Source organism: Physella acuta, unplaced genomic scaffold (assembly GCF_028476545.2).
Source record: "Physella acuta isolate Inbredline_101_S28 unplaced genomic scaffold, ASM2847654v3 ptg000815l, whole genome shotgun sequence".
In the NCBI taxonomy this organism is placed as follows: Eukaryota; Metazoa; Mollusca; class Gastropoda; family Physidae; genus Physella; species Physella acuta.
This window is the reverse complement of record NW_026732333.1, coordinates 139419-166991: the sequence shown is the minus strand read 5'-3', so window position 1 is coordinate 166991 and position 27573 is coordinate 139419. Positions and strand designations below refer to the sequence as shown.

At 38.9% G+C, this 27573-nt stretch overlaps 1 protein-coding gene across 5 annotated transcripts in view; it reads right to left on the bottom strand.

Annotated features, from left to right (window-relative positions):
• Positions 1 to 27573, bottom strand: part of LOC131951600 (peripheral plasma membrane protein CASK) — a 208316-nt gene that overhangs the window by 55041 nt on the left and 125702 nt on the right. For all 5 annotated transcript variants that reach the window (XM_059313923.1, XM_059313922.1, XM_059313925.1 and 2 more), the window contains exons 9-10: positions 6306 to 6383; positions 5423 to 5512 (exon numbers count right to left, since the gene is read on the bottom strand). In XM_059313923.1, coding sequence (XP_059169906.1) covers positions 5423 to 5512; positions 6306 to 6383 — 168 coding nt within the window. The remainder of the gene's footprint in view (positions 1 to 5422; positions 5513 to 6305; positions 6384 to 27573) is intronic.

Genomic DNA, 27573 nt, shown 5'->3' with positions numbered 1-27573 from the left:
ATTGGTCACAATATATACATTGACCACAAAATATACACTGGCCACAATATATACGTTGGCCACAACATATCCACAATATATACATTGGGTACAATATATACATTGGGTACAATATATACACTGGCCACAATATATACATTGGCCACAATATATACATTGGCCACAATATATACATTGGCCACAATATATACATTGGCCACAAAATATACACTGGCCAAAATATAAATTGGCCATAATATATATACATTGGGGCCAATGTTATCATTGGTCCTGGGGTTGCGCTATAGCCAGAAGTATAAAGATACACTTGGCCATCTAATTAAATTCACATTTTCCTGGTATCACTAATTAATTAAAACGTCCCCCCCCCCTCACAAATAACACGCACAGCACTTTAAAAGAACTTCCAATTAAACACGTTACACCTATAAAACAATTAACACATTAGATCGGTTGTATACAAGTCTATCGATAACTGATTATAACTTACGCGTGAGGCGTAAACAAAGCCAACTTATCCCGACCTAATTCTATCGAAAACTACAAGTAGGTCACAATTTATGTAAACACTGCCTAACACATTAGAAAACACGACCCAAAAAAAAAATGAAAAAGAAAAAGCACAAACACATCTGCGCTAAACTCATAGATAATGATTCAAACACCGTTATCTACGTACGAGTAATCGAAACACACGATTACACTGCACTCCTAACGATACTAAACCAACACACCAACATCTGATTGTTTACTCACAATGCAGAAGATAAGACAACAAAGCCGGTCTATGACTTACAATCTGCTCACCAGCACGACGGAGAGAGGGGGGTACAGCACGCGTTCCCTGCCTCTCAGCCCGTGACCCTTGCCCGCACCGCGCGCCCCCCCCCACAAGCCCATGTAGCAACAGCCGCGAGTATTCGCACGCGACTCGATGTCCAGTGCTCACCGGCGATACGGAATCGAATACGGATATTTAAAAAACATGAAGATAATAGTGTAGTCGATTTTTCAGGATAACGAACCCCAGAATTCTTACACTAATTTACATTGATGACCTCAGCCAAAGACCTCAGGCTAAACTTGAGAACCCAAGAGAGATTAAGGAAAATAATATAAGTTAGTATTTAGTGTCTCGCGGATCCCATTAAACTGCTGTTTAAGAACAACCAATTTAGTCTCAGCAAAAATCAACTAAATAAATTAATTGTTTTTTAAGGCGATTCTAATGAAGACGAAGAGGTTGATGTGTTTTAATTTAAATTGATGTTGTTTTGTTAACTAAACATCTTCTTCACAAATAAAAGCTCCTCATTCTCTTGATCCTTAGACTTAACTGGCCTCGACAAAAATGTATTGAAAAAAAATTAAGAAACAATAAAATCAAATGTGTAAATATAATTAAAATGGGGCTATGGAAAAGACACGATCTACCCTACCCCTAATCCAGGCTACCTTGCTCCTAACCCTAAACACGATCTACCCTGCCCCCTAAACCCCACACATAAATAAATCCGCGTGACCAGTTTAAAAGCTACGATAAAACACAACACAAAAATAAACGCCAACATTATCTACACCACACAAACAACCAGCCATCTAGGCACAAACAAATGTAAATTGACCAATCGCGTTTCTCTATCTCGTACTCGTCCATTTATCACCGACCGTCTACATTCTGTCCGGTTACTCAAACGTATTGTCCGTTTACTCAAACAGATAGTCCGGTTACGCAAATAACCGGACCAAGTGTCATACATCACCAGCAACAACTTGACTTGTAATCAACTTGGCCCACATTCACTATCAGCCGCCTATCTGTTTCATTTAATACTGGAGTGAGTGGCATGATACGATACTACACTCTCGGAATCGATTCGGTCTAGGTTGCATGTAAGGCGTTAAAGAGTAAATCTTAACCGTTTCTGTGTAGTGAGCGGGGGTGAGCAAGAGGAAGACGGAAGAGAGAGGACAGGAGAGAGGAGGGAGAAGAGAGAGAGAGGGTTCAGAAAGAAGGGGGGGGGGCAGAAAAAGAGGATCGTATAAGGGAGAGGAAGACAGAAGTAAGATGAAGACAGAAGCGAGTATTTAAATATATGTTAAATACGATACTCGCATCACAAAATGATGGGGTGGGCTAAGGGGGGTAGGGGATGAAGAGAAAAGCTAAATGTAAAAATAAAACGAAACAAAAAAAAAAGCTCGCGGAAATGATTTATTAAGCAGGCGCTGAGTTTATGAGGTAGGCGTGGGCTAGGGGTGGGAATATAACTAATGGAAGAAAGACAAGAGTTTAAAATATTTTTTTTCTTCCTAAAAGAATGTTGGGGGAGGGGGTGGGGGGCATGTGCAGAACGGAGGAAAGAATGTGGAATGAAAACAATAAAACGTTATGCTCCAACTACATAGGATCCCCTCCCCCCGCCTCTACACAAATAGAAAACTAGATCTACATCTTTAAAAGTTTGAAAGAAATGATTTGAGAAAGCTAAACACAAGCAAGATGGAATGGTGGATGTACTGTACACACTGTTGGCTGGCCTGTGCCCATCTTGGTGAGCTAAATCACGTGACTGCCGTTTAATGCACGCATGACGGAGAAAGAATTACATGAGTGAAGATGAATGAAGTACAGACGGAGTATGTAATAATAGCTGGGTGAGATCGATTAGCAGCTGAGTGAATCTGGGTCAAGGGAGGTCATATGGTGTGCAACACGTGGTGGTGAGTGCATAGCTCAGCACATACAAGGTCGTGAGTGTGTGTGTGTGTGTGGTTGTATGTATGTGTGTGGAGGGCGGTGGTTGTCTATGTGTGTGTGTGGGGGCTGAAATCAGGTTGAGATGTGGGGGGGGGGGGCATCAATTTTAGATGTAGGGGGTTACAATCACACGTCAGATCAAGATATGAATCTTGGGGGGGGGGGGGCACATATAAGTTAATGTGGGGGTGGTAGGGGGGGGTCGACGACACATGAGGTCAAAATGTTGGAAAACAAATAGGGCGAGATGTGTATGAGTGTGTGTGTGTGTGGGGGGGGGGGCGCACATCACTAACACCAGCTGTTAACCCATGTGATTAACGACTTACAAAATACAGCATCATGTGTAGACCACACACATGTTTCAAACCGATTCTTTTAAACCGATGGCATAACAATACAGTTTCAGATGAGCTACATATATATATATATATATATATATATATATATATATATATATATATATATATATATATATATATATATATATATATATATATAACGCAATGGATACTGGTTAAAAAAAAACTTGGAAAATGTTGATTGCTACATAGGTCTAAATCTATAAGCTATCACATTAATTAAAAAAAACAAACTAACACAAGCAAGAGACAAATAAATAAATAAAATAAAAATAAATAAATAGATTCATAATTAATTAGTGATGTAATTATATAATAAAATACTTGCAGGACATAATAACATTTATCCGCCTGCTACATAACCCTATCCCTACATATTTTAACACCGACCGTTATCTAGGCCTGCTTCCATCCATTTGCAGGGCAGTTAAAAAACGTGACGTAATACCCCTCTTGACGACATGGTTAGCCAGACCCCCACCCCCTGGAGGAGGGGAATATGCGTTCCATGATGGGTGCTTCTAGACAGCTCATTTCCTTTAAAAACATAATGTGTGCTGGCATTTTTATCTCCCTTTCTGATTATTTCCCTTACTTATTTTTGTTTTTAAGACAACAAGATTTGATCAGAATTACGTGACTCCAGATGTATGTGTTTGTGAGGGGGAAGGGGTGAGTGGATGTGAAATAGAGTTATATTGCAAGGGGTTTCTAGAAATATCTTGCAGTAATTAGCTTATTCTTTAAATATAAAGTGGGCACAAGCAAGGGCATTTTCTAATTTTAACAATAAGATCGACAGGGCAGTTGGTTTGAAATAACTATGTGACCATGATATTTGAAATAATTATGGTCATGGTGTATGAAATAATTAGGTAACTTTGATAAATGAAATAATTATATGGCCTTAGTATAATCTGTGCCTAAAGTATATGAAATAATTATATGGCCTTAGTATAATCTGTGGCTAAGTTATATGAAATAATTATATGGTCTTAGTATATAATCTGTGGCTAAGGTATATGAAATAATTATATGGCCTTAGTATAATCTGTGGCTAAGGTATATGATATAATTATATGGCCTTAGTATAATCTGTGGCTAAGGTATATGATATAATTATATGGCCTTAGTATAATCTGTGGCTAAGGTATATGAAATTATTATATGGCCTTAGTATAATCTGTGGCTAAGGTATATGAAATTATTATATGGCTATGGTATTCAAATCGAGGGCTAGACCGATGCGGGTCTATAAAATGTCTGAAAAAACAACACAACACAAATATGAAAAGTAGACCAGCAAGCACAGCACGCGGTTTATGCTACATATACATTTAGAACCACCCAGCGGAAATGGTGTAGTCTTTATATTTATATAACAGATGATGGACCCTTGCACCTCCTACCAAAAAATACTTGTCTCAAAGGTGAGGGGCACTTATTTAGGTGGGTGATGTCATTTATATTTTTAGCTTACGTCTTGCTTATGTTTCTAACTATACTATGGTGCATACACATATATAAATTAAACCATGAGCTATAATAATAATCTTTTCCCGTTCAAGGCCAAGAATATCGTGCAGATGAAGTAGAGTTCATCTGTTTCAGAGACCTCGGTATATGAAGAGAAAGTGTGGTCTGCACTATGTTTTTCCCAATGAGGCCTAGAATCCTGTGCACATAATTACTAGCTAAAGCGATTTTATGCGTTAAAATAAACTTCACACCAAACTACGTCATTGTCCATGTATATTTCAAACGTATAAGAAACTAAGGGACATAAGCTGAAAAATATTTCAATATGTTGGTTATTTCCCTTGTCTCGTTATTTCTACCAGAGTGCACTAGATTATTGTGTTTGATACTTGGCACACACAAAGATAAAGTTTTTAAAATTAGATATCCAAAGAAATATTGTAGAAGTGTTTTAGAAATAGAGATAAAATTTTATCATGCAAGAAATCATATAGTAATGTTTACATTTTAACAACATAAATAAACACAACTAAAAACATAGATAATTATTGGAATGGCTGCGATCAGAGTTTAGCACTAAGATTACTAACATAAATTACACGATTACTGTTAGGTAGCTTAGTTATGAAAAAGTATAAAAATCTTATCTTAAAAAAAAAACAACAACTTAGTCTTGTAAGCAAAAGATAAGTGGCTAATGTAGGTCATCCAGTAGACACTAATGTACTGTTAAAAACGTGTTACACAGCTTACAAATACGTGACGTGTTTCGTGTACACGGAAATAAAAATACTGTGACATAAACAAAACAAAAACTTACTTTCATGTTGGGGGATGTAAGCAGTCGCCTAAGCTCGGCCACCTCCGTGCAGTGAGATCCTGTCGAATTGGCTTGGAGAAGACGAAGGACCTGGTAAGGGGAGATAAAGTAGATGGAAACATTAACATTCTTTTAAAGATAAAATAATTCTTGGTTATGCCCCTTGGGTTAACATTTTTCTAACTGTATTATTATATGGGCTAGGCTAATTGTTTGATATTGAATAATGAGTATGTTGTTTTTTTTTTCTTTATTCTGAGAGCCCTTCCCTCGGATGAATTGAAACTAATAATTTATTATAGAAAACATATACTTTAACCATAGTAAGTCCACCACCACACCACCTAGCCTTGAACAATCGGTTGGCCAGTAGTCAACGGACCAGTAGACAACTGACCCAGTTGACTAGAAGACAACTGACCATCATTGAACTGACCATCAGACAACTGACCATCAGACAACTGACAATCAGACAACTGACCAGACAATCAGACAACTGACCAGACAATCAGACAACTGACATCAGACAACTGACAATCAGACAACTGACCAGACAATCAGACAACTGACCATCAGACAACTGACAATCAGACAACTGACCAGACAATCAGACAACTGACCAGACAATCAGACAACTGACCATCAGACAACTGACAATCAGACAACTGACCAGACAATCAGACAACTGACCAGACAATCAGACGACTGACAATCAGACAACTGACCAGACAATCAGACTAGTTGACTAGAGAACAACTGACTATCAGACAACTGACCATCAGACAAGTTACCCAGTTAACTAGAATACAACTGACCAGCAGACCACGTGAGCCGGCAGGGCATAAGACGACTGACCCAGCTGAGCATCAGATAAAAAACTCACCTCGCTAGCTCTATGGACGGCATCAGAGCTGGGCCTGCGAGCAGGGCTTGCCGATCTTGTATTGATCTTATCGTAAAGCTGTCAGGAATGAGAGAAAAAGAAACATATAACAGGGGTAAACATTTACATGGTAAACTAGTAACGAATGCAAGGAAACATTAAAGCAACATAAGAATTGGATTTTATACCACATTAAACCAACATATTGTCAATAAGAAACCCCAATATAACCCAATTACAGCACTAAATGTAAATTGAAAAAAAACATTATAATAAATATATCAGTAGACTATATTATATACTATATGTATATATACTATATTATATACTATACTATAATATATTAGTTATATATACAGTATATATAGTATATATATACTATATATATATATATATATATATATATATATATATATATATATATATAACTATACTATATTATATACTATAATAAATGTATCAGTAAACAAAGTGTTTTCATAACTGTTTTGTAAATAAAAAGTGTGTTGAGTGATGTAATAAAAGGGTAGGCAACTTTTCTTCCACTTGCGTGTGACCAGGGGTGAAGTTTGGTGTCCAGACGACAAAGAGGTCAACTTGACCCACACTATTTTTTTTTTTTTTATAAGGGACAGGATCCACTATATTATTATACACTTTTTATTGTTATATTATTTATTACAGAGATATACTGTGGTTGATTAAACTACAATACAGCGAAATATGTGAATTAAATCTATATAACTTCAATGTTTTGAATAATATGTGATATTAAAAAACTGATTTTATTTATATACCTACAGACTAGGTAAAGCTGTAAGACATATCTTGTCTCTATTTAGATTTGTGAATACATTTGGTAATTAAATGTCTATTTTTTATAGCCAAAAAAAGTGTAGATTTATAAAATAAAAAATTATATTCGAGAAACTTAGAAGGAGACGATGCGAAAACAAAGAAAAGAACACTTGTATTGTAATTTACAGAGAGATGGGGTTATTTATTATAAGATAAGTTAAATAAGGGGAGATAACCAAAATCAGACAAGAGAAGATAACTCAGACCACCTGCAGTGAGCGTCGCTTGCACAACCTGGGCGAGACGTACTGCGACACGTCCATGGCCTCGGTCTTCTCCTCCACCCCCTGGGCGGGGAGGTACTGCTGTTGGTAGTGACACTCCTCCTCCTCGTCCCAGCTACTGCCCGTCTCTGACTGCCTCTGTGACCTGTCCTCATCCAGTTTCAGAATCCACAGGAGGGCGCACAGCCGCACCATGGCCCGCTCGTGGCGAGACTGTAGGTACATCTCCAGCGGGTTGACCTCCAGGTGGTTGTACAGGCTAGCGCTCAGGTTGTAGTCATAATCACTGTTCGCCGAATTAGAATTATCAACATCCGTCGACGCTGAATTTTCGTTTTCGCCCGCGGAGGTGACCCCGCAGGGGTCGTACTCGTTACTGGCGGTGGAGTTCTCGCACTCGAAAGAAGACGAGCCGCAGTTTAATCCAGAACTGGAACCATCCGTCCCGTAACTGACATCATGCGCCTGCCGGTGACTCACATTCTGGTTTCGTTTTCGTTTTCTCGGCTGCCACCGCCGGAAGCGGAATTTGTCTTTGGGTTTTTCCTTGGCGACTTTAGCATTGCCGGTGAGGGCGGTGTACTGCTCTACCACGCTGGACTTCTCGCACAAGGCCGACTGGGTCTGGCCCTTCTTCCGGCGAGAGAAGAAGGCGTGTGGGGAGAATTTCCATGGCCGAAGCACCATGACGCTACCATTGGACAGCCTTGTCGCAGTACCCTCCGTCGTTTTGAACAGGAAACTTTCCGGGCCAAGCAAAGAATTATTTTTTTTCTCCAGAAGACGTTGAATTTGGTTGAAATTTGTTAAATGAATTTCGAAAATTGTCAGGCTTTAATTAAGATCTCAACTCCAACGTGAATTATTAGATTAAAATCCAACTTGACTAAAATAATTAATAGACGCGTAAATCTGCATTTGATTTAAATAAAGTTTAAAATAAAATAAAATTTAATTCTTTAATTTAGAATGTTCCCGCATCACAGGAAAATAATTCACAGTTCAAGAAAATAGAAGCGCCAATCAATCACAAAAAGAGAGCTTGTACAGCGATGAAGCAATTCAGAATTAAATCCGTTTAAAAAAAAAACCTTAATTGTATTCCCGGTCGCCAAAAGTAATCCCTTCTTGTACTTGAACCGGATATCCAATCAACCGTGAACGGATCTCCATCTTAGAGAGTTCCTAGATTCAAAAGCACATCCAAGGAGACACATTTCACAGCCACTTGAAATTATAGTTAAACTTTTTTTCAACGTTCCAATGGCTAAGTTAATTGAAATCACAGTTCTACAGCTTTATCAAATAAAACAAATCCTCGTTAAACAAAAAATATATAAATACAAAACAAGACCGCATATAGACATCATCAACAAGAATAACAATTCCAAATCTCCACCACGGCGTATATTACAATATTTATACCCAAAACTGAGCACAAACGACAAGGCTTAGTTCTGACAAAACGGGTTGGATATTTCTTTGACTTGATCTAATAATCGGATATCAACGTAGAATAATCGGGGAAATCCCGAATAAGCTCTCACAGAGCAGTGAATAATGAATTAGAGTTATTACCCCTGCGGGAGGAATATTTGTAAGCGGAGAATCAATTGGCTCAAATCCTTCTCCAGCGGAGCCAAAGGATGCAAGGAAAGGTTCGCTACTTGCACGGAGTTTGTGCATTTTCATGTTTTTTTGGCAACATGCAATTTTTGCTTTTTACTTTCTCGTATATACGAAGTATAGAGAAAGTCTTGTAATCGTGCAAAAAAAAAAAATCGAGATTTTTGCAAATCTCGACGTTTTGCATCTCACTGATACGGAAAAACATAATTTTGCAATCTTGTCCGTATGTCTGTGTGTCTGTGTGTGTGTCTGTGTGTGTGTGTCCGTGTGTAAACACGATAACTTGAGTACCGTTACAGCTAGGTTGATGAAATTTCAAATATAAGTATTTTATCAAAATCGTAGATCCGTATCAACTTTTGAGCGATTTCCGACAACCGGAAGTGGTACTTTTTCTACTTTGAATTTTTCAAAAGCCTATAACTTGAGTACTATTTCAGATAGATAAATTAAATTTCACATGTAAGTAAAAGATCTAATTCTCTACCTTCTGTTAAATTTTGAGTAATTTCCGTTGACCGGAAGTAGTAATTTACGCTACTTCCGATTTCTCAAAAAACTAATGTAAATTTTTAAAGTACTAATAATATTGCGCACTATTATGCGCTTTTTTATTCGCGTTCACTTGGTGTGCAATTAATTTGTCTACGAGATTTTATTCTATTTTTAAAACTTTAAGTATTTAAAATGGATTAAAAATCATGTCTAGAAGTCTATAGCCCGAGTTCCCATCCCCTGTTATTTTATATAAGAATATTCGAGAAAGTTTAGGGGAGATCACTCCCGGTTTATTTTTTTCTGCCAGTAGAACGTGTTTCATAAGGAGGGTAAAATGCACACCAGCGCTCAACGTGTTTCATAAGGAGGGTAAAATGCACACAAGTAATCAAAGTGTTTTATAAGGAGGATAAAATGCACACCAGTAATTAAAGCGTTTTATAAGGAGGGTAAAAATGCACACCAGTGATCAAAGTGTTTTATAAGGAGGGTAAAATGCACACCAGTATTCAACGTGTTTCATAAGGAGGGTAAAAATGCACACCAGTGATCAAAGTGTTTTATAAGGAGGGTAAAAATGCACACCAGTGATCAAAGTGTTTTATAAGGAGGGTAAAATGCACACCAGTATTCAACGTGTTTCATAAGGAGGGTAAAAATGCACACCAGTGATCAAAGTGTTTTATAAGGAGGGTAAAATGCACACCAGAGCTCAATGTGTTTCATAAGGAGGGTAAAATGCACACATCAGCGCTCAATCGATTTCAAACTGGAGGGGTATTCTACACCGTGATTAATAATTCGTCGTAATATAACAACGTTTGCAATTTTAAACCACAGCCGTCAAAAGATCGCCTGAAGTCCCGCTGAGAACAGGAATAATTCACGTAATGTTAATACCATGTAACTATCCCGCTGTGTACAATTTACAAGTAGAACTGACATACAGATAAAAATACGATCAATTGACCAAAACTAACCTACTGAACCAACGAATCATAGACTTCCAGAAACTTCCCTCCATGTATCATAGACTTCTGCTAACTTCACTGCCTTACTGACCACCAACCTCACTGACCTACTGACCACCAACCTCACTGACCTACTGACCACCAACCTCACTGACCTACTGACCACCAACCTCACTGACCTACTGACCACCAACCTCACTGACCTACTGACCACCAACCTCACTGACCTACTGACCACCAACCTCACTGACCTACTGACCACCAACCTCACTGACCTACTGACCACAAACCTCACTGACCTACTGACCACCAACCTCAATGACCTACTGCCCACCAACCTCACTGACCACCAACCTCAATGACCTACTGACCACCAACCTCAATAACCTACTGCCCACCAACCTCACTGACCACCAACCTCACTGACCTACTGACCACCAACCTCAATGACCTACTGCCCACCAACCTCACTGACCACCAACCTCAATGACCTACTGACCACCAACCTCACTGACCTACTGACCACCAACCTCACTGACCTACTGACCACCAACCTCACTGACCTACTGACCACCAACCTCACTGACCTATTGACCACCAACCTCACACTGAAATACTGACCACCAACCTCACTGACCTACTGACCACCAACCTCACTGACCTACTGACCACCAACCTCACTGACCTACTGACCACCAACCTCACTGACCTATTGACCACCAACCTCACACTGAAATACTGACCACCAACCTCACTGACCTACTGACCACCAACATCACTGACCTACTGACCCACATCCTCACTGACCTACTGACGACCAACCTCACTGCCCTACTGCCCACCAACCTCACTGACCTACTGACCACCAACATCACTGACCTACTGACCACCAACCTCACTGACCTACTGACCACCAAACTCACTGACCTACTGACCACCAACATCACTGACCTACTGACCACCAACCTCACTGACCTAATGACCGCCAACCTCACTGACCTACTAACCACCCACCTCACTGACCTACTGACCACCAACATCGCTGACCTACTAACCACCAACCTCACTGACCTACTAACCCACAGTTCCACTACTCTAGTCACACAAAAACCTAAAGACACCAGCCCCAGACATTATATTAACAAACAGCGAGATTCATTACTTTTCAAAAACCGCGAATGACGAAAAAATTACACATAAATGCCGGTAACGCTACCAATGTATGGAATCTTCATCAGTACCAGTTTGACACGCGTGCTCCAAAATCAATCAATTTTCTGACATTCACCGCCCCGCCATTCCCGTCCTCACCCCCTAAAGGCGAGCATCTCTTCTGATGCAGAGGGTCACTGTCTAGAGTTAGAGCGGTGAGAGAGTTTAGGTTTCGACATTCGATCCTTTGATCTACCAGGGTCAAGGTTATCACACACGACCTTCGAAGGTCGTCATAACCACATTAAAAGTCGGTGTACTTGACTTTCAAAGGTCACATAAGTTAACCTTTCAAGACCGCCCTTATTGCCCTTTTAAGGTTATCGAACACGACCTTTCAAGGTCGTCCTACACCAATGCAGAAGTCTTTCAATATGACCTTCAAAGGTCACACAACTCGACCTTTCAAGATCGCCCCAACACGAACATTCAATGTTATCGAACACGACATCTCAAGGTTATCCAACATGACCTTTCAAGGTCGTCCAACATGACATTTCACGGTCGCCTAACACGACCATTCAAGGTTATCCAACATGACATTTCAAGGTCGCCCAACACGGCTATTCAAGGTTATCCAACCCAATCCTTCAAGATCACTCAACATGACCTCTCACGCTAGTCTAAGACGCCCCCCCCCCCACGGCCGTGCAACAGGCTCGGGTCATCTATCACGCTTCTCTGGCTCTCCCATCGTCCTCAGCGTCAACGCCCATCAATAACTTCCGCTTCTCCCCGGCCCCCACTCTTGTCTGATGGCCGAAAGTTACTTCCCCTTCCCTTCTGCCTTGACTGTTGATCGGTCTTCTAAAATACCTTGTCTTTGTTAGCTTGACATTATTAGGGGGACACAATCGATTCAAGAAGTCCGACAACTGGGGGATGGAATAGGACATTTTGGAGGGATGGAATATGACATTTTGGAGGGATGGAATAGGACATTTTGGAGGGATAGTTTAAGACGACTGGAGAGATGGAATAGGACATCTGGAGAGATGGAATAGGACATTTTGGAGGGATGGAATATGACATTTTGGAGGGATGGAATAGGACATTTTGGAGGGATAGTTTAAGACGACTGGAGAGATGGAATAGGACATCTGGAGAGATGGAATAGGACATTTTGGAGGGATGGAAAAGGACTATTGGAGATATGTAATAGGACAATTTGGAGAGAGGGAATAGGACAAGTGGAGAGATGGAATAGGACATCTGGAGAGATGGAATAGGACATTTTGGAGAGATGGAATAGGACATTTTGGAGAGATGGAATAGTACTACTAGAGAGATGGCATAGGGCAATTGGGCGAGAGATGGAATAGGACAATTTGGAGAGATGGAATAGTACTACTAGAGAGATGGCATAGGGCAATTGGGCGAGAGATGGAATAGGACGATTTGGAAGATGGAAAAGGACAACTGAGGTAAAAAATAAAATAGGACAACTGGAGAGATGGAATAGGACATTGGGGTGAGAGATGGAATAAGACAAGTGAGGCAAAAGATTGAAGAGGACAACTGAAGAGAAAAGCATAACACAACCAGAAGAGCAGTGGAGCGCAAATAACGTAACTTAAAGAGGCAATTCATTCCGTCCCACAAAGCAATTAGTTTTAAATCCACTCGAGTCTCAAAAATCAATAGCCAGTTGAACGTGTTATTGTCTGACACGGCAGACAATAGATACAGTCGCAGAACAGCGGGCGGGGGGGGGGGGGGAAAGGAAGGTCTACACTAAAGTTGCTGAGTCAGCAGAATCACATGGGGGGGGGGGGGGGGCTATAATAGACATTCGCTTCCGTATAGAAATTTGGTTCAGTATACATATACTTTATATACATACATACATACATACATACATACATATATATAAATATATATATATATATATATATATATATATATCTACTGGCACTTGATGAATAGTATAGACTGGTTTTAAAAGTTTGAATCGATACAGACAAATTCTCGTGTTGGGTTCAAAGTCTTGTACACGGCACTATTTGATGTTTGGGGAGAAATCGATTTGAAGATTTGAAGAGCTGTGTTATGTTAGGATAATAGGTATCAGTCGGATGACGTAACATGCACACATGACACGAGAATGTTTAGTCTCGAATTTTAAACGTTAGCTCTGCTTACACATGTTTTTTATTATGTGGCAGTAGTTATTATATTTGTTACATTCACCTATGCTTGTTATGTGTTATCTAAGTGTATGCTTTCAATTCTAACTTGATTTCTGTGTATGGTACTAACACAACTATAAACTTTAGATACACCCTATTATATTTATAAAATAAAAAGCAAATCATACCCTTAAAGCTTAAAATGTCGTAAAATATGCAGCTGTATGACTCATAAGGTTGGAATAGATGCTTTATATCTCTTTCAATACAAAAACGTGGATCAACAAACTAAGTTGGGAAATGTATAGGTCTTACGTTTATGTTTCTTTTTTTTCACATTCTACAAGTTAAAGTATAAAACTCAAAGCATATCCTTCGCACAGCTTACTGAGAATATCTCATCAGAAATAATAAACGCAGTGTAGTCAGAAATAGGTCGCAGACTTCAAGTCATCTGTCAGTATTTTCTACCAAACCCCACCACACACAACCGATTTCCCCGGACACCCAAAGACATTTCGTATCGTGGATTAGCCCACAGATACTAAACTTAACGTCCATCTCAACTAGCCACTAATTCCTTTTAACCTAAACAAGCCCCCGCCTCCCCTATCTAAAAAAACTAAACTCAAACCGAGGCTGACGACGCCATCTTTTTTTTTCCTGTTAGCGATGTCCCTGGCGGTTTCTTCAGTCAGACCAAGCCGACATCAAAGCCCGGCTTAAGCAAACGCTATTGGCTGCTCTCGTCACGTGATGCCCGCCCGTTTAATTATTTACAAATAATCCAACACGTCGATTAGAAACGTTGGCCGGAACGTGATCGTATTATTTTACAATCACGTGGTGCCCGCCGATGTTGGGCGGGGGGTGGTTCTTGGGGGTCGACATAAAGTCCACAGGGATCGAGTCCCACTTGGAGGACAAAGTAATCACGAAAGTAAGAGGTAAGGATCCCAACGTTATTACTCGGTATAAGGGTCTGCTATCACTCACAAAATTTAGAATAGGCAGCTATACTATAACAAAAAAATAAATAAATAAATCCCCAAGTTAGGAATTAAGTCCACAAGTTTATGACAAGGAATCCAAAATGTTCGGACTGAATATCTTATGATTATAAGAAAAGAACTTAAAACTAGAATTTAAAAATGCCCATGTGTTATGGCTAGGCTTCGACACCAACTGACCAGCTATTTTGGGCTGTAGATATTCATGAATAACCACACAACTAAGGTCCACAGCTTACACAACGAAGCCACCTCGACATTCTGGCTTATATTCTAAATTAAACCTTTCACTCAAACGAGCTCCATTTTTTAAACAAAGATGGAGTTATTCCCCATCCCTCCAATCCCCAAAGCCTATTTTAAGAAGAAGAAAAAAATTCTCACATCGTTAACATTTTTTAAGATAGCTTCTGCCATCCATTCTAGAAAACCCGCATTATTTTTTCATGTCTTTCTGTACATTGCATGCCCCTTTACCCCCCAAAATTCCCTTGGACTCAGAAATCAAGCTATTTTCCCCATTTTCTTCTCATTCGTAAAGCAATTTTCATCTAGATTCAACATTCTATATCGAACAATTTTTAAGTATCTATATATAACAATTTCCAACTTCCTATACGTCCAAGAATTTTCAACTTTCTATGCGTCTAATTATTTTCAACTTTCGATACATCTAAACATTTTCAACTTTCTATACCTTTAAGAATTTTCAACTTTCTATACGTCTAACAACTTTTAAAATCTCTAACAATATTCATAACTACTTCAATCTTTGCACGTATTTTTTTTCCTCTGTACCCACACCGATTTTCTATACCCAATTTTCTGGACCGTGCAAATCCCACCTCCCACCCATTTTAACCTTTGTCCTGAATTCTTCTTCAGTGGACGACTCTCCATCGACTTGAAAAAACACCAATCTCCCATAGAATGAATCTGTCTGAAAAACACAAACCTCCCTCGGAATTATCGGAACTAAAAAGACCAAAAGAAAAAAAAACACACACACACACACAAACTCCCCAACGAATTAAAAAAAAGACTAAAAAATAAAACCCACAAATTTCCCTCGGAACTAAAGAATGAAAATCACAAATCTCCCACCACTGAATTAAAAAAAGACTACCCCCCCCCACAAACATCCCTCTGAACCGGAGACTGAAATCAAATTTACCAACGCCCTTGCTCACCCCTACCCGTAACTTCTGACATATCGGTTGAATTGACAAAAATAACCCTCGCCACCGCGCGTCTATCGCATTTCTCCGTCCGTGCTTTCATTGATCTTTAGACGCTTTCACATTCAAAGTTCACAACACATTTTATAACACAACCAATACACCTTTAAACTATCTTACACCAAACAATAACAAACCCACCTTTCATGTTTTAATTAAATGAAACTCCTTTTAACGTGAAGAAAATAATAAAAAAAAAAATAACTGCCAAATTACGACTTTGGGACCCCCTTCCTTAACTACCCAATCACAATCAGCCCCAATGGTGTTGCCTCACAAGAGACCCCGACCTCAGAATTTTATTTACTTGAGCTGAACTTTTAGTTCGCCAGCACATTGATGTTTTTAAAATGACATTACTGATTGCACAGAGAGAGAAAATCGATTTCGAAATGCTGAACACTTTAGATTGAATTAAAAGTACTGGAGCCATTTAATTGACAATTAATTGAATCTTAATTACGCCATTTCATTACCAGACCATAGGGGAGAGGGAAATTTAAATGCGTGTCAGTTCGGTAAAGCCCTTTTTAATTCTTAATTATTTGGATTAGAGATTTGAGATTAACGTTACGTGCATAGATTAGGGAAACTGACAATGTTTAACTACCCCTGTTAAACTTATGCAACATACACTCATTTAGCTGCTTGTGTAAAGGTTAGGTTAAAGTTTAGCTTTACCTATGCGGTGTTACATACAGGTCATATATAAGCTATTTAATATATATATATAACAGTTAGACTAGAGAACAGATATTGGAAATACCGGTAAGTAATAAACAACGTTTGACATTATTTGAGGTAAAGTTACTACCAATGAGACCTACATGTAAAATATTTGTCAAGAAATTTAAACCTACGCTGAAATGTCAAGTAAACAAATGACCTGTAATGGATGATAGGAACTCAGGTACGACAACCCACTTAAACCTCATAACATATCGCATACAGCATACAGTTAAATGCCTAGCACCGATCACACACATACACACGCTAAAACCTCATAACATATCGCATACAACATACAGCTAAAGCCTTAACACCTATAACACACATACACACACACTTAAATCTCACAACATATCGCATACAGCATACAGTTAAAGGCCTAGCACCGATCACATACATACACACACACTAACTCACACACACTCTTAAACCTCACAACTTATCGCATACAGCATTCAGCTAACGGCCTAGCACCTATCACACACACACTAACTCACACACACATTAACTCTCACACACATACACACTCTTAAACCTCACAACATATCGCATACAGCATTCAGCTAACGGCCTAGCACCTATCACACACACTAACTCACACACACATTAACTCTCACACACATACACACTCTTAAACCTCACAACATATCGCATACAGCATTCAGCTAACGGCCTAGCACCTATCACACACACTAACTCACACACACATTAACTCTCACACACATACACACTCTTAAACCTCACAACATATCGCATACAGCATTCAGCTAACGGCCTAGCACCTATCACACACATACACACACCAACTCACACACACATTAACTCACACACACATACACACTCTTAAACCTCACAACATATCGCATACAGCATTCAGCTAATGGGCCTAGCACCTATCACACACATACACACACTAACTCACACACACATACACACTCTTAAACCTCACAACATATCGCATGCAGCATTCAGCTACAGGCATAGACCTGACACCACACTCTCTAATAACACATTCACACTCTCACACTTCCCTTCAATTGAGAGTTTCACCCTACACCCCCCCCCCCCCCCCACCTACCTATCAATTCCTTTTCATCTCAAGCATCACTCAATAGCACGCGCGAATAGTTTGTGAAAACAAAACAGCCGTCCAGTAAAGGGGAGAAGGGGGGGGGGGGAGCGAGGAAGAAAGAAGAATGTAGCCTAGCCGTCATGTAATTTTAACGAGAACCCGATCATCAGGGTAACAAAAAAAAAAAAACGTGAGCCCCGCAACGCAACAACTGTGAGGGCTGAATGGTAAAAATCCATCGATTGATTTGCAATCAGGTTCAGCTCATCAATAATTTGTTGCACCAAATGTTCGTCTGTATACAATACACCCAGAAAGAAAAAAAAAACAACAACCACAATCAGTAACTGCAATGTAAAAGCGCACTTCGCTAATGTACCGAGAATTTCCGTCCAGCATCCGTTTCTAAACAATACACTTTATGAATAACGAAAAGTAAAAAAAAAGCCCTCAACAGGTATATGTATCAATACAGTGCATTTCGCTGGCACACCGGGAAAGCCCGATAAGTATCCCTTTTCGAAATCATACACTTCTCCAAATAAACGGGAAAGCCCGAAACCGCACACTTGGCTGATGAACCGCGGGAATGCCCGATAAGAGACCTAATGCGTAGCTACGTTAAATGAGCGATGAGCTCTCTTCACGGAGGGAAACCGAGTAAGCTGGACGATACATTTTCGGCTTGCGTCTGGCCGGATGTGGAGCTAATGGCTAACAGGCCAGCGAGGCTTGATTCCCGAGTCGCAGGATTACAGCTTTGATATAGATGAATAAGAAGGGCAGATGTCACGGACGTGAGGGGTCCTGCTGGGTATTTTGTCAAGGCTGAGATACAATCACGGCCATATTCAAAGACAATCTTAAACTGTAATGATGCGTGCTTGAGCAAAATGCACAAAAAAGTGAGAAATATATAAAATGTGAGAAAAAAATGGAAGTAAACAAAAATGTGCAAAACAAACAAAAAAATGCGAAATTAACAAAATAAAACCGCCCTTTTCTTCTAAAAATGTGTCGGCGTGGTTTGACGGAAGTACCTTCGACTGCTAACCCGAAAGTTTCGAGCTCGGATCTCGGGTATGAATACGAAAGACGTCCTTGAATTTACCCGGCTCTTATGGGTACCTGGCTCTCGTTAGGGAAAGTAAAGGCGGCTGGGCATAGTGCTGACCACACTATCACTGTTCATTTGCCTAGGTAACAGAAACAGATGAACTCTACTTCACCTGTCACATGGACCTTAAGACTCGATGAGGTACTTTATTTCTTACAAAGATAATTTTCTTCCGTTGCATTATATTATCCTCACCTCCTTACATCCGTTTGACTATAAACTATTCGCCCCCCCCCAAAAAAAAAAGAAAAAAAAAGTAAAACTAGTAGTAGCCACCAAAAGATGTTTTTTTTACACTAGTAGCCATTAATGACGTAGGGAAAGTAATTTTAACATAAATCCTCTCGTCTTAAGGAAAAAGGCAACTGGAAAAACAAGCGTGCAAGGAGGAAAATTTCCAGCCATAAAGCTGTCCACGACGTATGTCCGATAAGGAAAAAAATTGACAGGTCAGAAATATCTCAGGGGATCACGTGATGTAAACCATTCATGGCAGTGGTCCCAAGAGTCAACACACAGAAGTGGTCTCAAGCCTAAACACCCATAGTAGTCCCAAGTCTCAACACCCATAGTAGTCCCAAGTCTCAACACCCATAGTAGTCCCAAGTCTCAACACCCATAGTAGTCCCAAGTCTCAACACAGTGGTCCTAAGTCTCAACACCCATAGTAGTCCCAAGTCTCAACACCCATAGTAGTCCCAAGTCTCAACACAGTGGTCCTAAGTCTCAATACCCATAGTAGTCCCAAGTCTCAACACCCATAGTAGTCCCAAGTCTCAACACACATAGTAGTCCCAAGTCTCAAGACACATAGTAGTCCCAAGTCTCAACACCCATAGTAGTCCCAAGTCTCAACACCCATAGTAGTCCCAAGTCTCAACACAGTGGTCCTAAGTCTCAATACCCATAGTAGTCCCAAGTCTCAACACCCATAGTAGTCCCATGTCTCAACACACATAGCAGCAACATGAACAGTCGCCACAAGAGCAACCAATCACCTCACCCGCCCCAAGTATTTATTTCCTTCCAAAATCTTTCTGACATAGACAGTTTGACCACTAAAATAATAGGCGCAGCTTCAACGAATACATTTGGGAGAAGCCATATACGAACAGACTGCCGTTTAAAATAATAATAATAACCAGCGAGTTGGATTGACCAAGTGCCAATCAATTCAACAATAAACTACGTCAAAATAAGTTAGAAACTAAAAACAATAACAAAAAAAGAAAAACAAAACAAACAAAACCAGAACCATTTCAGAATTCAGAACTATCATGGTAAAAATCTAAGAGGAAATTAGGAATTCAATAAATCAATTAACTTCACACAATCGGAAGGGTGGAGAAGTGTACTAGAAAAATCAAAGTCAAGTTTCAGAATACAGGTAGCATAATAATATATGGTAGAGAAAAAAAACAACCAACAACAGAAAACAAAGGAAATCGGGAATTCAATCAACTACCGTCAAGTACAGAGGGGGGTGGGGGGTGGTAAGGAAAATCAAAGTCTTTGCCGAGTGCCGGCACAGATGAGCCGTAATCAATAGGTTCAGTTGCCTGGATACAGCTCATTAGAGGGGCTAGTCAGTGGGGGGGGGGGGGGGGGTGTCAGTGGTGACCGATGTGTGAGTACTAGATGGTCAATGGAGACTTATGTACGAGAACAGATGCTGACCGTAATAATCGACACACGAAAAGTTTTAATATATATATATATATAATATGTATATATAATATATACAAATGCATAAAATTATATTTCTATCCGTCCGTCCGTCCGTCCGTCCGTCCGTCCGTCCATTCATCCATCCATCCATCCATCCATCCATCCATCCATCCATCCATCCATCCATCCATCCATCCATCCATCCATCCATCCATCCATCCATCCATCCATCTATCCATCTATCTATCTATCTATCTATCTATCTATCTATCTATCTATCTATCTATCTATCTATCTATCTATCTATCTATCTATCTATCTATCTATCTATCTATATATATATATATATATATATATATATATATATATATATATAAATATTGCCATATACATATGCATATATACTTATACTCAGGTAACAATGTTATCTAATTGCTAGCTCAAGTAATAAAGTAATATTAATACGGTTTTTGAAAAAAGTAAGGAATATTTAACATGTCAAAAATGTCTTAGAGTTATCAAACATGAGGATGACTTCCCCTTACCACCAAGCAAGAAACGTAACGAACTGGTCGGGTGGATTCCGCAGTCCAGTCCATCCGGCGTAGTGGGATTGGAACCGGGGGGTCGGTGGTCGAGTGTAGATAGTATATCCTCTGGTAACGGAACTTCATGCTTCTGGCACAGCACAACATGACTCGTGCGACAGAACCGAGCAGGTAGATGGTTATGTGGCTTAGGTGTGAGTTAACACTACAAGGTAGTGAAGGTAAAAGGTAGTTATAACATAACGCGGAATGGAACTATATTTAAAGGTGGATGAACATGATAACTACGTGGTTAAAGTTATTGAGGAATGCGTTTGAAATATTCTAAAATGCTTGCAAAAAAAAAAAAAATAAAATAAACGGTAATGCTCAAGTCTTGACATTGAAGAAAATATTTCAAGAAATATATGAAAATCTCATCACGAAATTTCTTATCAATTTAAGAGGTTATCTCCCTTTGAAAGTCGTTGTAAACATGACTATATTACGTTTTAACAAGTCATAAATACGAGTTAAAAAAATGTTGAATCACTCAAATTTTTCGGGTTTAAATACATTTTATTTCTTTTTATAACGCAAAATTTTGTGCGTTAAAATAAAAAAAAAAACATGAAAAAAAAATTCAGATAATTAAATCGGGGATGTTTTTATTTCAATACGAGTGTACAAACACGGAGATAAAAAACATGGATCGGAGTGACAGGGTTTCTGTCTAAAACTGGCCGGGTTGTTGTAGCGCTTCTCCCATGGGAAAACATCTGGGTTTTTAAACTCAGAGTTTATTGTTAGTTCACGTTTTTCCCGGCCTAAAAATATTTATGACTGCACGCGCGAAACAGAGGCGGGTTGTTGCACATTTTTATCGGTGGGTGCGCTTGATAAAGATAAAGCCGAACGTTGCTGTATGCCTGCAGCTATACACTATTTGCCTGTAGCTATACACTGTTTGCCTTCAGCTATACATCATCTGTGTTGATGTGTGTATGAGCATCCATTCATGTTTGCGCTCAATAAAAAAAAAAAAAATTACGATTGCGATTCACATGGTGTTTGCTTTTCATAATATAAAATAACATTCCATTCCCCCCCCCCCATACAACAAAGCCACTTCACTGTTGTCTGCATGCCTCGCCATAACAAAACATCTAACGCAGGGGTGCGTGCAACAGCCTCCTCTATTGCCTTTTATATTGAAATCTAGCCGGACCAGCCGATGTAAACCAATTTGATATCACTCACACATTCCGTGCTGTTTTCCTATCTGTTTCATCGTCAGGGGAGAGAGGGGGAGGGGGGTTTATGAGGAGGCACGGGGCTCTAAGTTATGTTGGGGGGGGGGGAAGGGGGTGGTTATGTGGAGGCACGGGGCTCTACGTCATGTAGGGGGGAGATGGGTGTAGTTATGTGGAGAAACGGGTCTCTACTATATGTTGTGGGGAGGGGGGGGGGGTAAGCAGGAAGGGTGGGGATTTATTGCACGGCTATACGTTATGTAAGGGGGGGCAGAAGAGAGGGAGAAGGGGGTGGGGGTGGGGGTGGGGGAGTTACCTGACTGATGCGAATCACCAAAACAGAAATGTAACAAACTGCATGTCACAGCATTTAGTGATACGTCATGTCAACGAAAGCCAGTTACCAGAAGACACATTCGTTTGCACCTAAACCGAAAACAGCAACGACATTTAAAAAAAAAAATTCCTGAATGTAATGCGGGGTTTGTTATTTTAAATAATGCATCTCGTGAAATTTAAAATTGTAATTTGTACAAAACATTTTAACCCTAATTGTTTTTCTTTGAGATGGATTACACGACTGGTGATATTTTAACGGTAAAAAAAAAGATTAAAAGAATATTAGGCCAGCAGCTCATATGTAGAAATTTTGTCGTGTATTAAAAAAATCTTGTAACAAAAACTAAAAAAAACAACAACAGAAAATGTTATTGACCACTAAAATAATTCATTGCGAACAAAGTGAGATTATTCGCTGAAAGTGTATGGAATAACATTGATCACAACTTTGCCTAATCCTAGTTGCCCATATACTCCCACGCTAGTCATTACTCCCTCAGTTAACAACAAATCCAATGATTCTCTGGTTCTACACATCTTACATTAATCCCCTTATTCCCCTAATCCAGACAACAAACCTATAATTTATTCCCCCTACACCATATCCTATCATTCACTCACGCTACTCAATATCCCATAATTCCGTCAATGTACACCATATCCCATCCTCCCCTCCCTCTACACCATATTCCATAATCCCTTCTCTCTACACCTTATCCCTCAATCCCCCTCTACACCATATCCCATATTTCCCACACTCTACAGTCTACACCATATCCCATAATTCCCTCACACTACACCATATCCCATGATTCCCTCACACTACACCATATCCCATAATTCCCTCACACTACACCATATCCCATAATTCCCTCACACTACACCATATCCCATAATTCCCTCACACTACACCATATCCCATAATTCCCTCACACTACACCATATCCCATAATTCCCTCACACTACACCATATCCCATAATTCCCTCACACTACACCATATCCCATAATTCCCTCACACTACACCATATCCCATAATTCCCTCACACTACACCATATCCCATAATTCCCTCACACTACACCATATCCCATAATTCCCTCACACTACACCATATCCCATAATTCCCTCACACTACACCATATCCCATAATTCCCTCACACTACACCATATCCCATAATTCCCTCACACTACACCATATCCCATAATTCCCTCACACTACACCATATCCCATAGCGCCCATCACCTCAACCCACGAGCCCAGCTGTAAAAAAAAAAAAAAAATTAAAGACAATACCCAGGGATTAATTTCAAAACGAGACAAAAAAAAAGTTGACAACTGGGACACAGTTGACACGGAATTAAATTGACATTTTTGAAGTTTCAGAAAGAGGCCAAGTCAATCAAACTGATTACTAGTTATTTTCTGACTTAAAATGAAGCATTTTTAACTTGTTCGTAACCAATATAGCCCCCCCCCCCACCGTTGTACTAATAATATAGCCCCCCCCCCCACAGTTTTACTAATAATATAGCCCCCTCCTCCACCGTAGTACTAGTAATATAGCCCCTCCCCACCGTTTTACTAATAATATAGCTCCCCCCCCTTTTTATGACACCACTGTACACCCCACCCACCTATGACACCTCACTAATATCCTTCTCTGCAGCCAACCCCGACATTTTACTTCAAAATGGCCGTTCGTTTTTCCAACACATTTCTCTTAGTTATTTCATTATACCGCTTTATAGTTATTTCACTGCAGACCTTTATGGTGAGTTAACTACAGTTCTCTTTACCTCTACTAACCTACCAAATATGGCTCTGTTACAGCCATACTTACTCCCCAATCTGGTAAAATGCTCCGCTCTCCCAGTAACAACTCGACCCAAGTTATCTCCCATCATCTAGTGATAACACAACAAGGGGAAATCAATGTGTGAAATGATATGTAACCGCTGCGACAAGTGACGGCAAGGGAGAGAAATGAGCTAATACAAGGGAAGCTACTTATCCCAGAAGGCTATAATTAATACAAAACTAGGCTAATGACAAATCGTTATGTCAGAAATTTTGATTAGTGCTTCGAAAAAGATAACATAAGACATTCATAATGGTAGTGTTCTAAAAGGAAAAAAAAATATCACGAATTATACTTTATCCGTATCCCCCCCCCACCACCCCACCCCTATCGTGTTTTACAAAATCTCGGCCAAAAAAAAAAATCCTTTCATTTTGTATATTAGCCTCACTTTTAAATCGCAATAACTTTAGGATCAGTGCCCTAGTGCGACAAGTAATCTAATTACCCGTGTTGGTTTGTCGCACGCAGATCAATTTTGCGTTTCATGTTCGTCAAATCTGGGGGGAGTGTGTGTTGGGGGGGGGGAGGGTTTGAGTTGGTTGACCAGGCACGAAGTATATATTGATATTTGCGTAAGGAACATCCAAAACTAGACACAATCCCCCCTCCCCATCAGTGAACCATGGGAATTTGTTTGATAATAATAACAGAGGATGGGATTATGTCAATTTCGGCCTAAATTAGATTCTTATTACTAAATTAGTTTCAATCTTATTACTGCAAAGACTCACTTTGGTCTATTCAACTTTTACCTTTTTTACTATATATATATATATATATATATATATATATATATATATATATATATATATATATATATATATATATATATATATATATATATATATATATATATATATAAATATATATATAAATATATATATATATAAATATATATATATATAAATATATATATATATATATATATATATATATATATATATATATATATATATATATATATATATATATATATATATATATATGAATGAATAAGATAAATCTAATGAGCTATGTATCTTCCACTCTTGCGATCGAACCTAACGAAAGAAGTTTAGGGCAGGGGTCGGCAACCTTTTGAAGCGGAAGAGCCAAAAGTTACAATTTTCAAAATTTCCCTGGTTTTAAAGAGCCACTAACATTTTTTTATTTCAAATATTTTACTTTTTTATTAAGATTATTAGTATTTGTTCAAGGAGCTGGAGAGCCGCATCTTGATATCAAAAGAGCCGCATGCGGCTCGCGAGCCGCAGGTTGCCGACCCCTGGTTTAGGGGGTTGTAAAAATACAATTTTTACAGATCCGAACATACAACCATACACATGCAAGCTTGAACACTAACCGAATAGACCACGTTATAACATAACCGGAAGCTTGTGGTTGGAATTTACTGAATATTTCACGAGCAAGTTTGAAGTTATCCCCCGGCAAAACAAGCTAATCCAAATCCTAATCCCCTTGTCTAGCCAGCGCAAAGTGTTCACCAACGAAATTAGTTTTGTTTTGTCCCACAATGGACTTGTTTTTTTATGTTTTTTATTCTTTTTTTCTCTACTCAATGGACGAGTCAGCTACATTGACATTTATACGCTTACATTAATTTGCTCATTTAAATACACAATTTTGATTAAAACTTGCTATCGGAAAGGTTATTTTAATATTTGCTTTATTTTCATATATTTAATATTAATAAAAAGTTTTGTCAAGTTTTACATACAAACAAGCGTTAAATAGACCGATAGAAAACAACAACAACAACAACAACAACAATACGTATAAATCATGAGCAGTCGGGGTCAACACTACGCACACAATCACACAGTGCGAACGAATAAAACAATTACTTGCTATTCGATAAAACCAAGTAACCTAAAGAAAAAACTGCTAGAAAATTCGATGCCAGCACCCCGCCTACCCTTTGTTGGAATAAAACGGCAAACAAAAACATGTAACCAACAAGCAGGGGAAAAAAATCAATACCAACAACATGAGTAAAAAAAAAAAAAACAACAACCCAAAACAAAGAAAACTTGCTGAACTTGGTATAGAACTCCACAATTTTTAGATATCTTTTTCAATAAGTCTTCAGACAACACAACCAGGCAATTCAATACCTCCAGAGGTATTTGAATACAAATCTTAAAATATATTTTTTTTGTTAGCTCGGCTTTCTTATTTTACAGTATCGATTTCAGGACACAAATTGGCAAGTGGAAATAAAAAATCTGGCACCGGTCAGCCTGTGCTGTAAATCTTCTAGTTGGAGGGCAAGAAATTAAATGAAAAAAACAAAAAAGCAACGAAAATGGCAAGAATTAATCATTCGTTGTTGAAATTAAAATTTGTTTTTTTTTAAGACAATAAAAAGTCTAGAAAGAGAGAATAAAACCATAAATTGAGGCGATTTTAGCTGGAGAAATGGATGGTCTTTAGACAGGTTCTACTATCTTTCATGGTATTTTACATACAGTAGTAAAGATAATTTTCATATGATGTTTAACATATATATATATATATATATATATATATATATATATATATATATATATATATATATATATATATATATATATATATATATATATATATATATATATATATATATATATATACATAAAAACAAGACGTCGGTGTACACCTCTCTATTTCAGAACTACAGCGTATAAATCCGTGTTTCTTATCTTTTTTGGAGGTACCATAAACGTAATCACTGAAACCCTCTTAATAGTTCTATCATCCGCACTGACAAATTCCAATAGTGTGTGTCTTGACCTTCGCCGATCCCATGAGACTGACTTTTAATGAACCCCTGGAGTTCGATCGAACCCAGGTTAAAAACCGCTGGTATAAATAAAAACACCCATATACGTACGTAAAATCCCCCCCCCCCCCAACCCGAAGATTTAATTTTAACCAGAAAGCGTGGACGATTT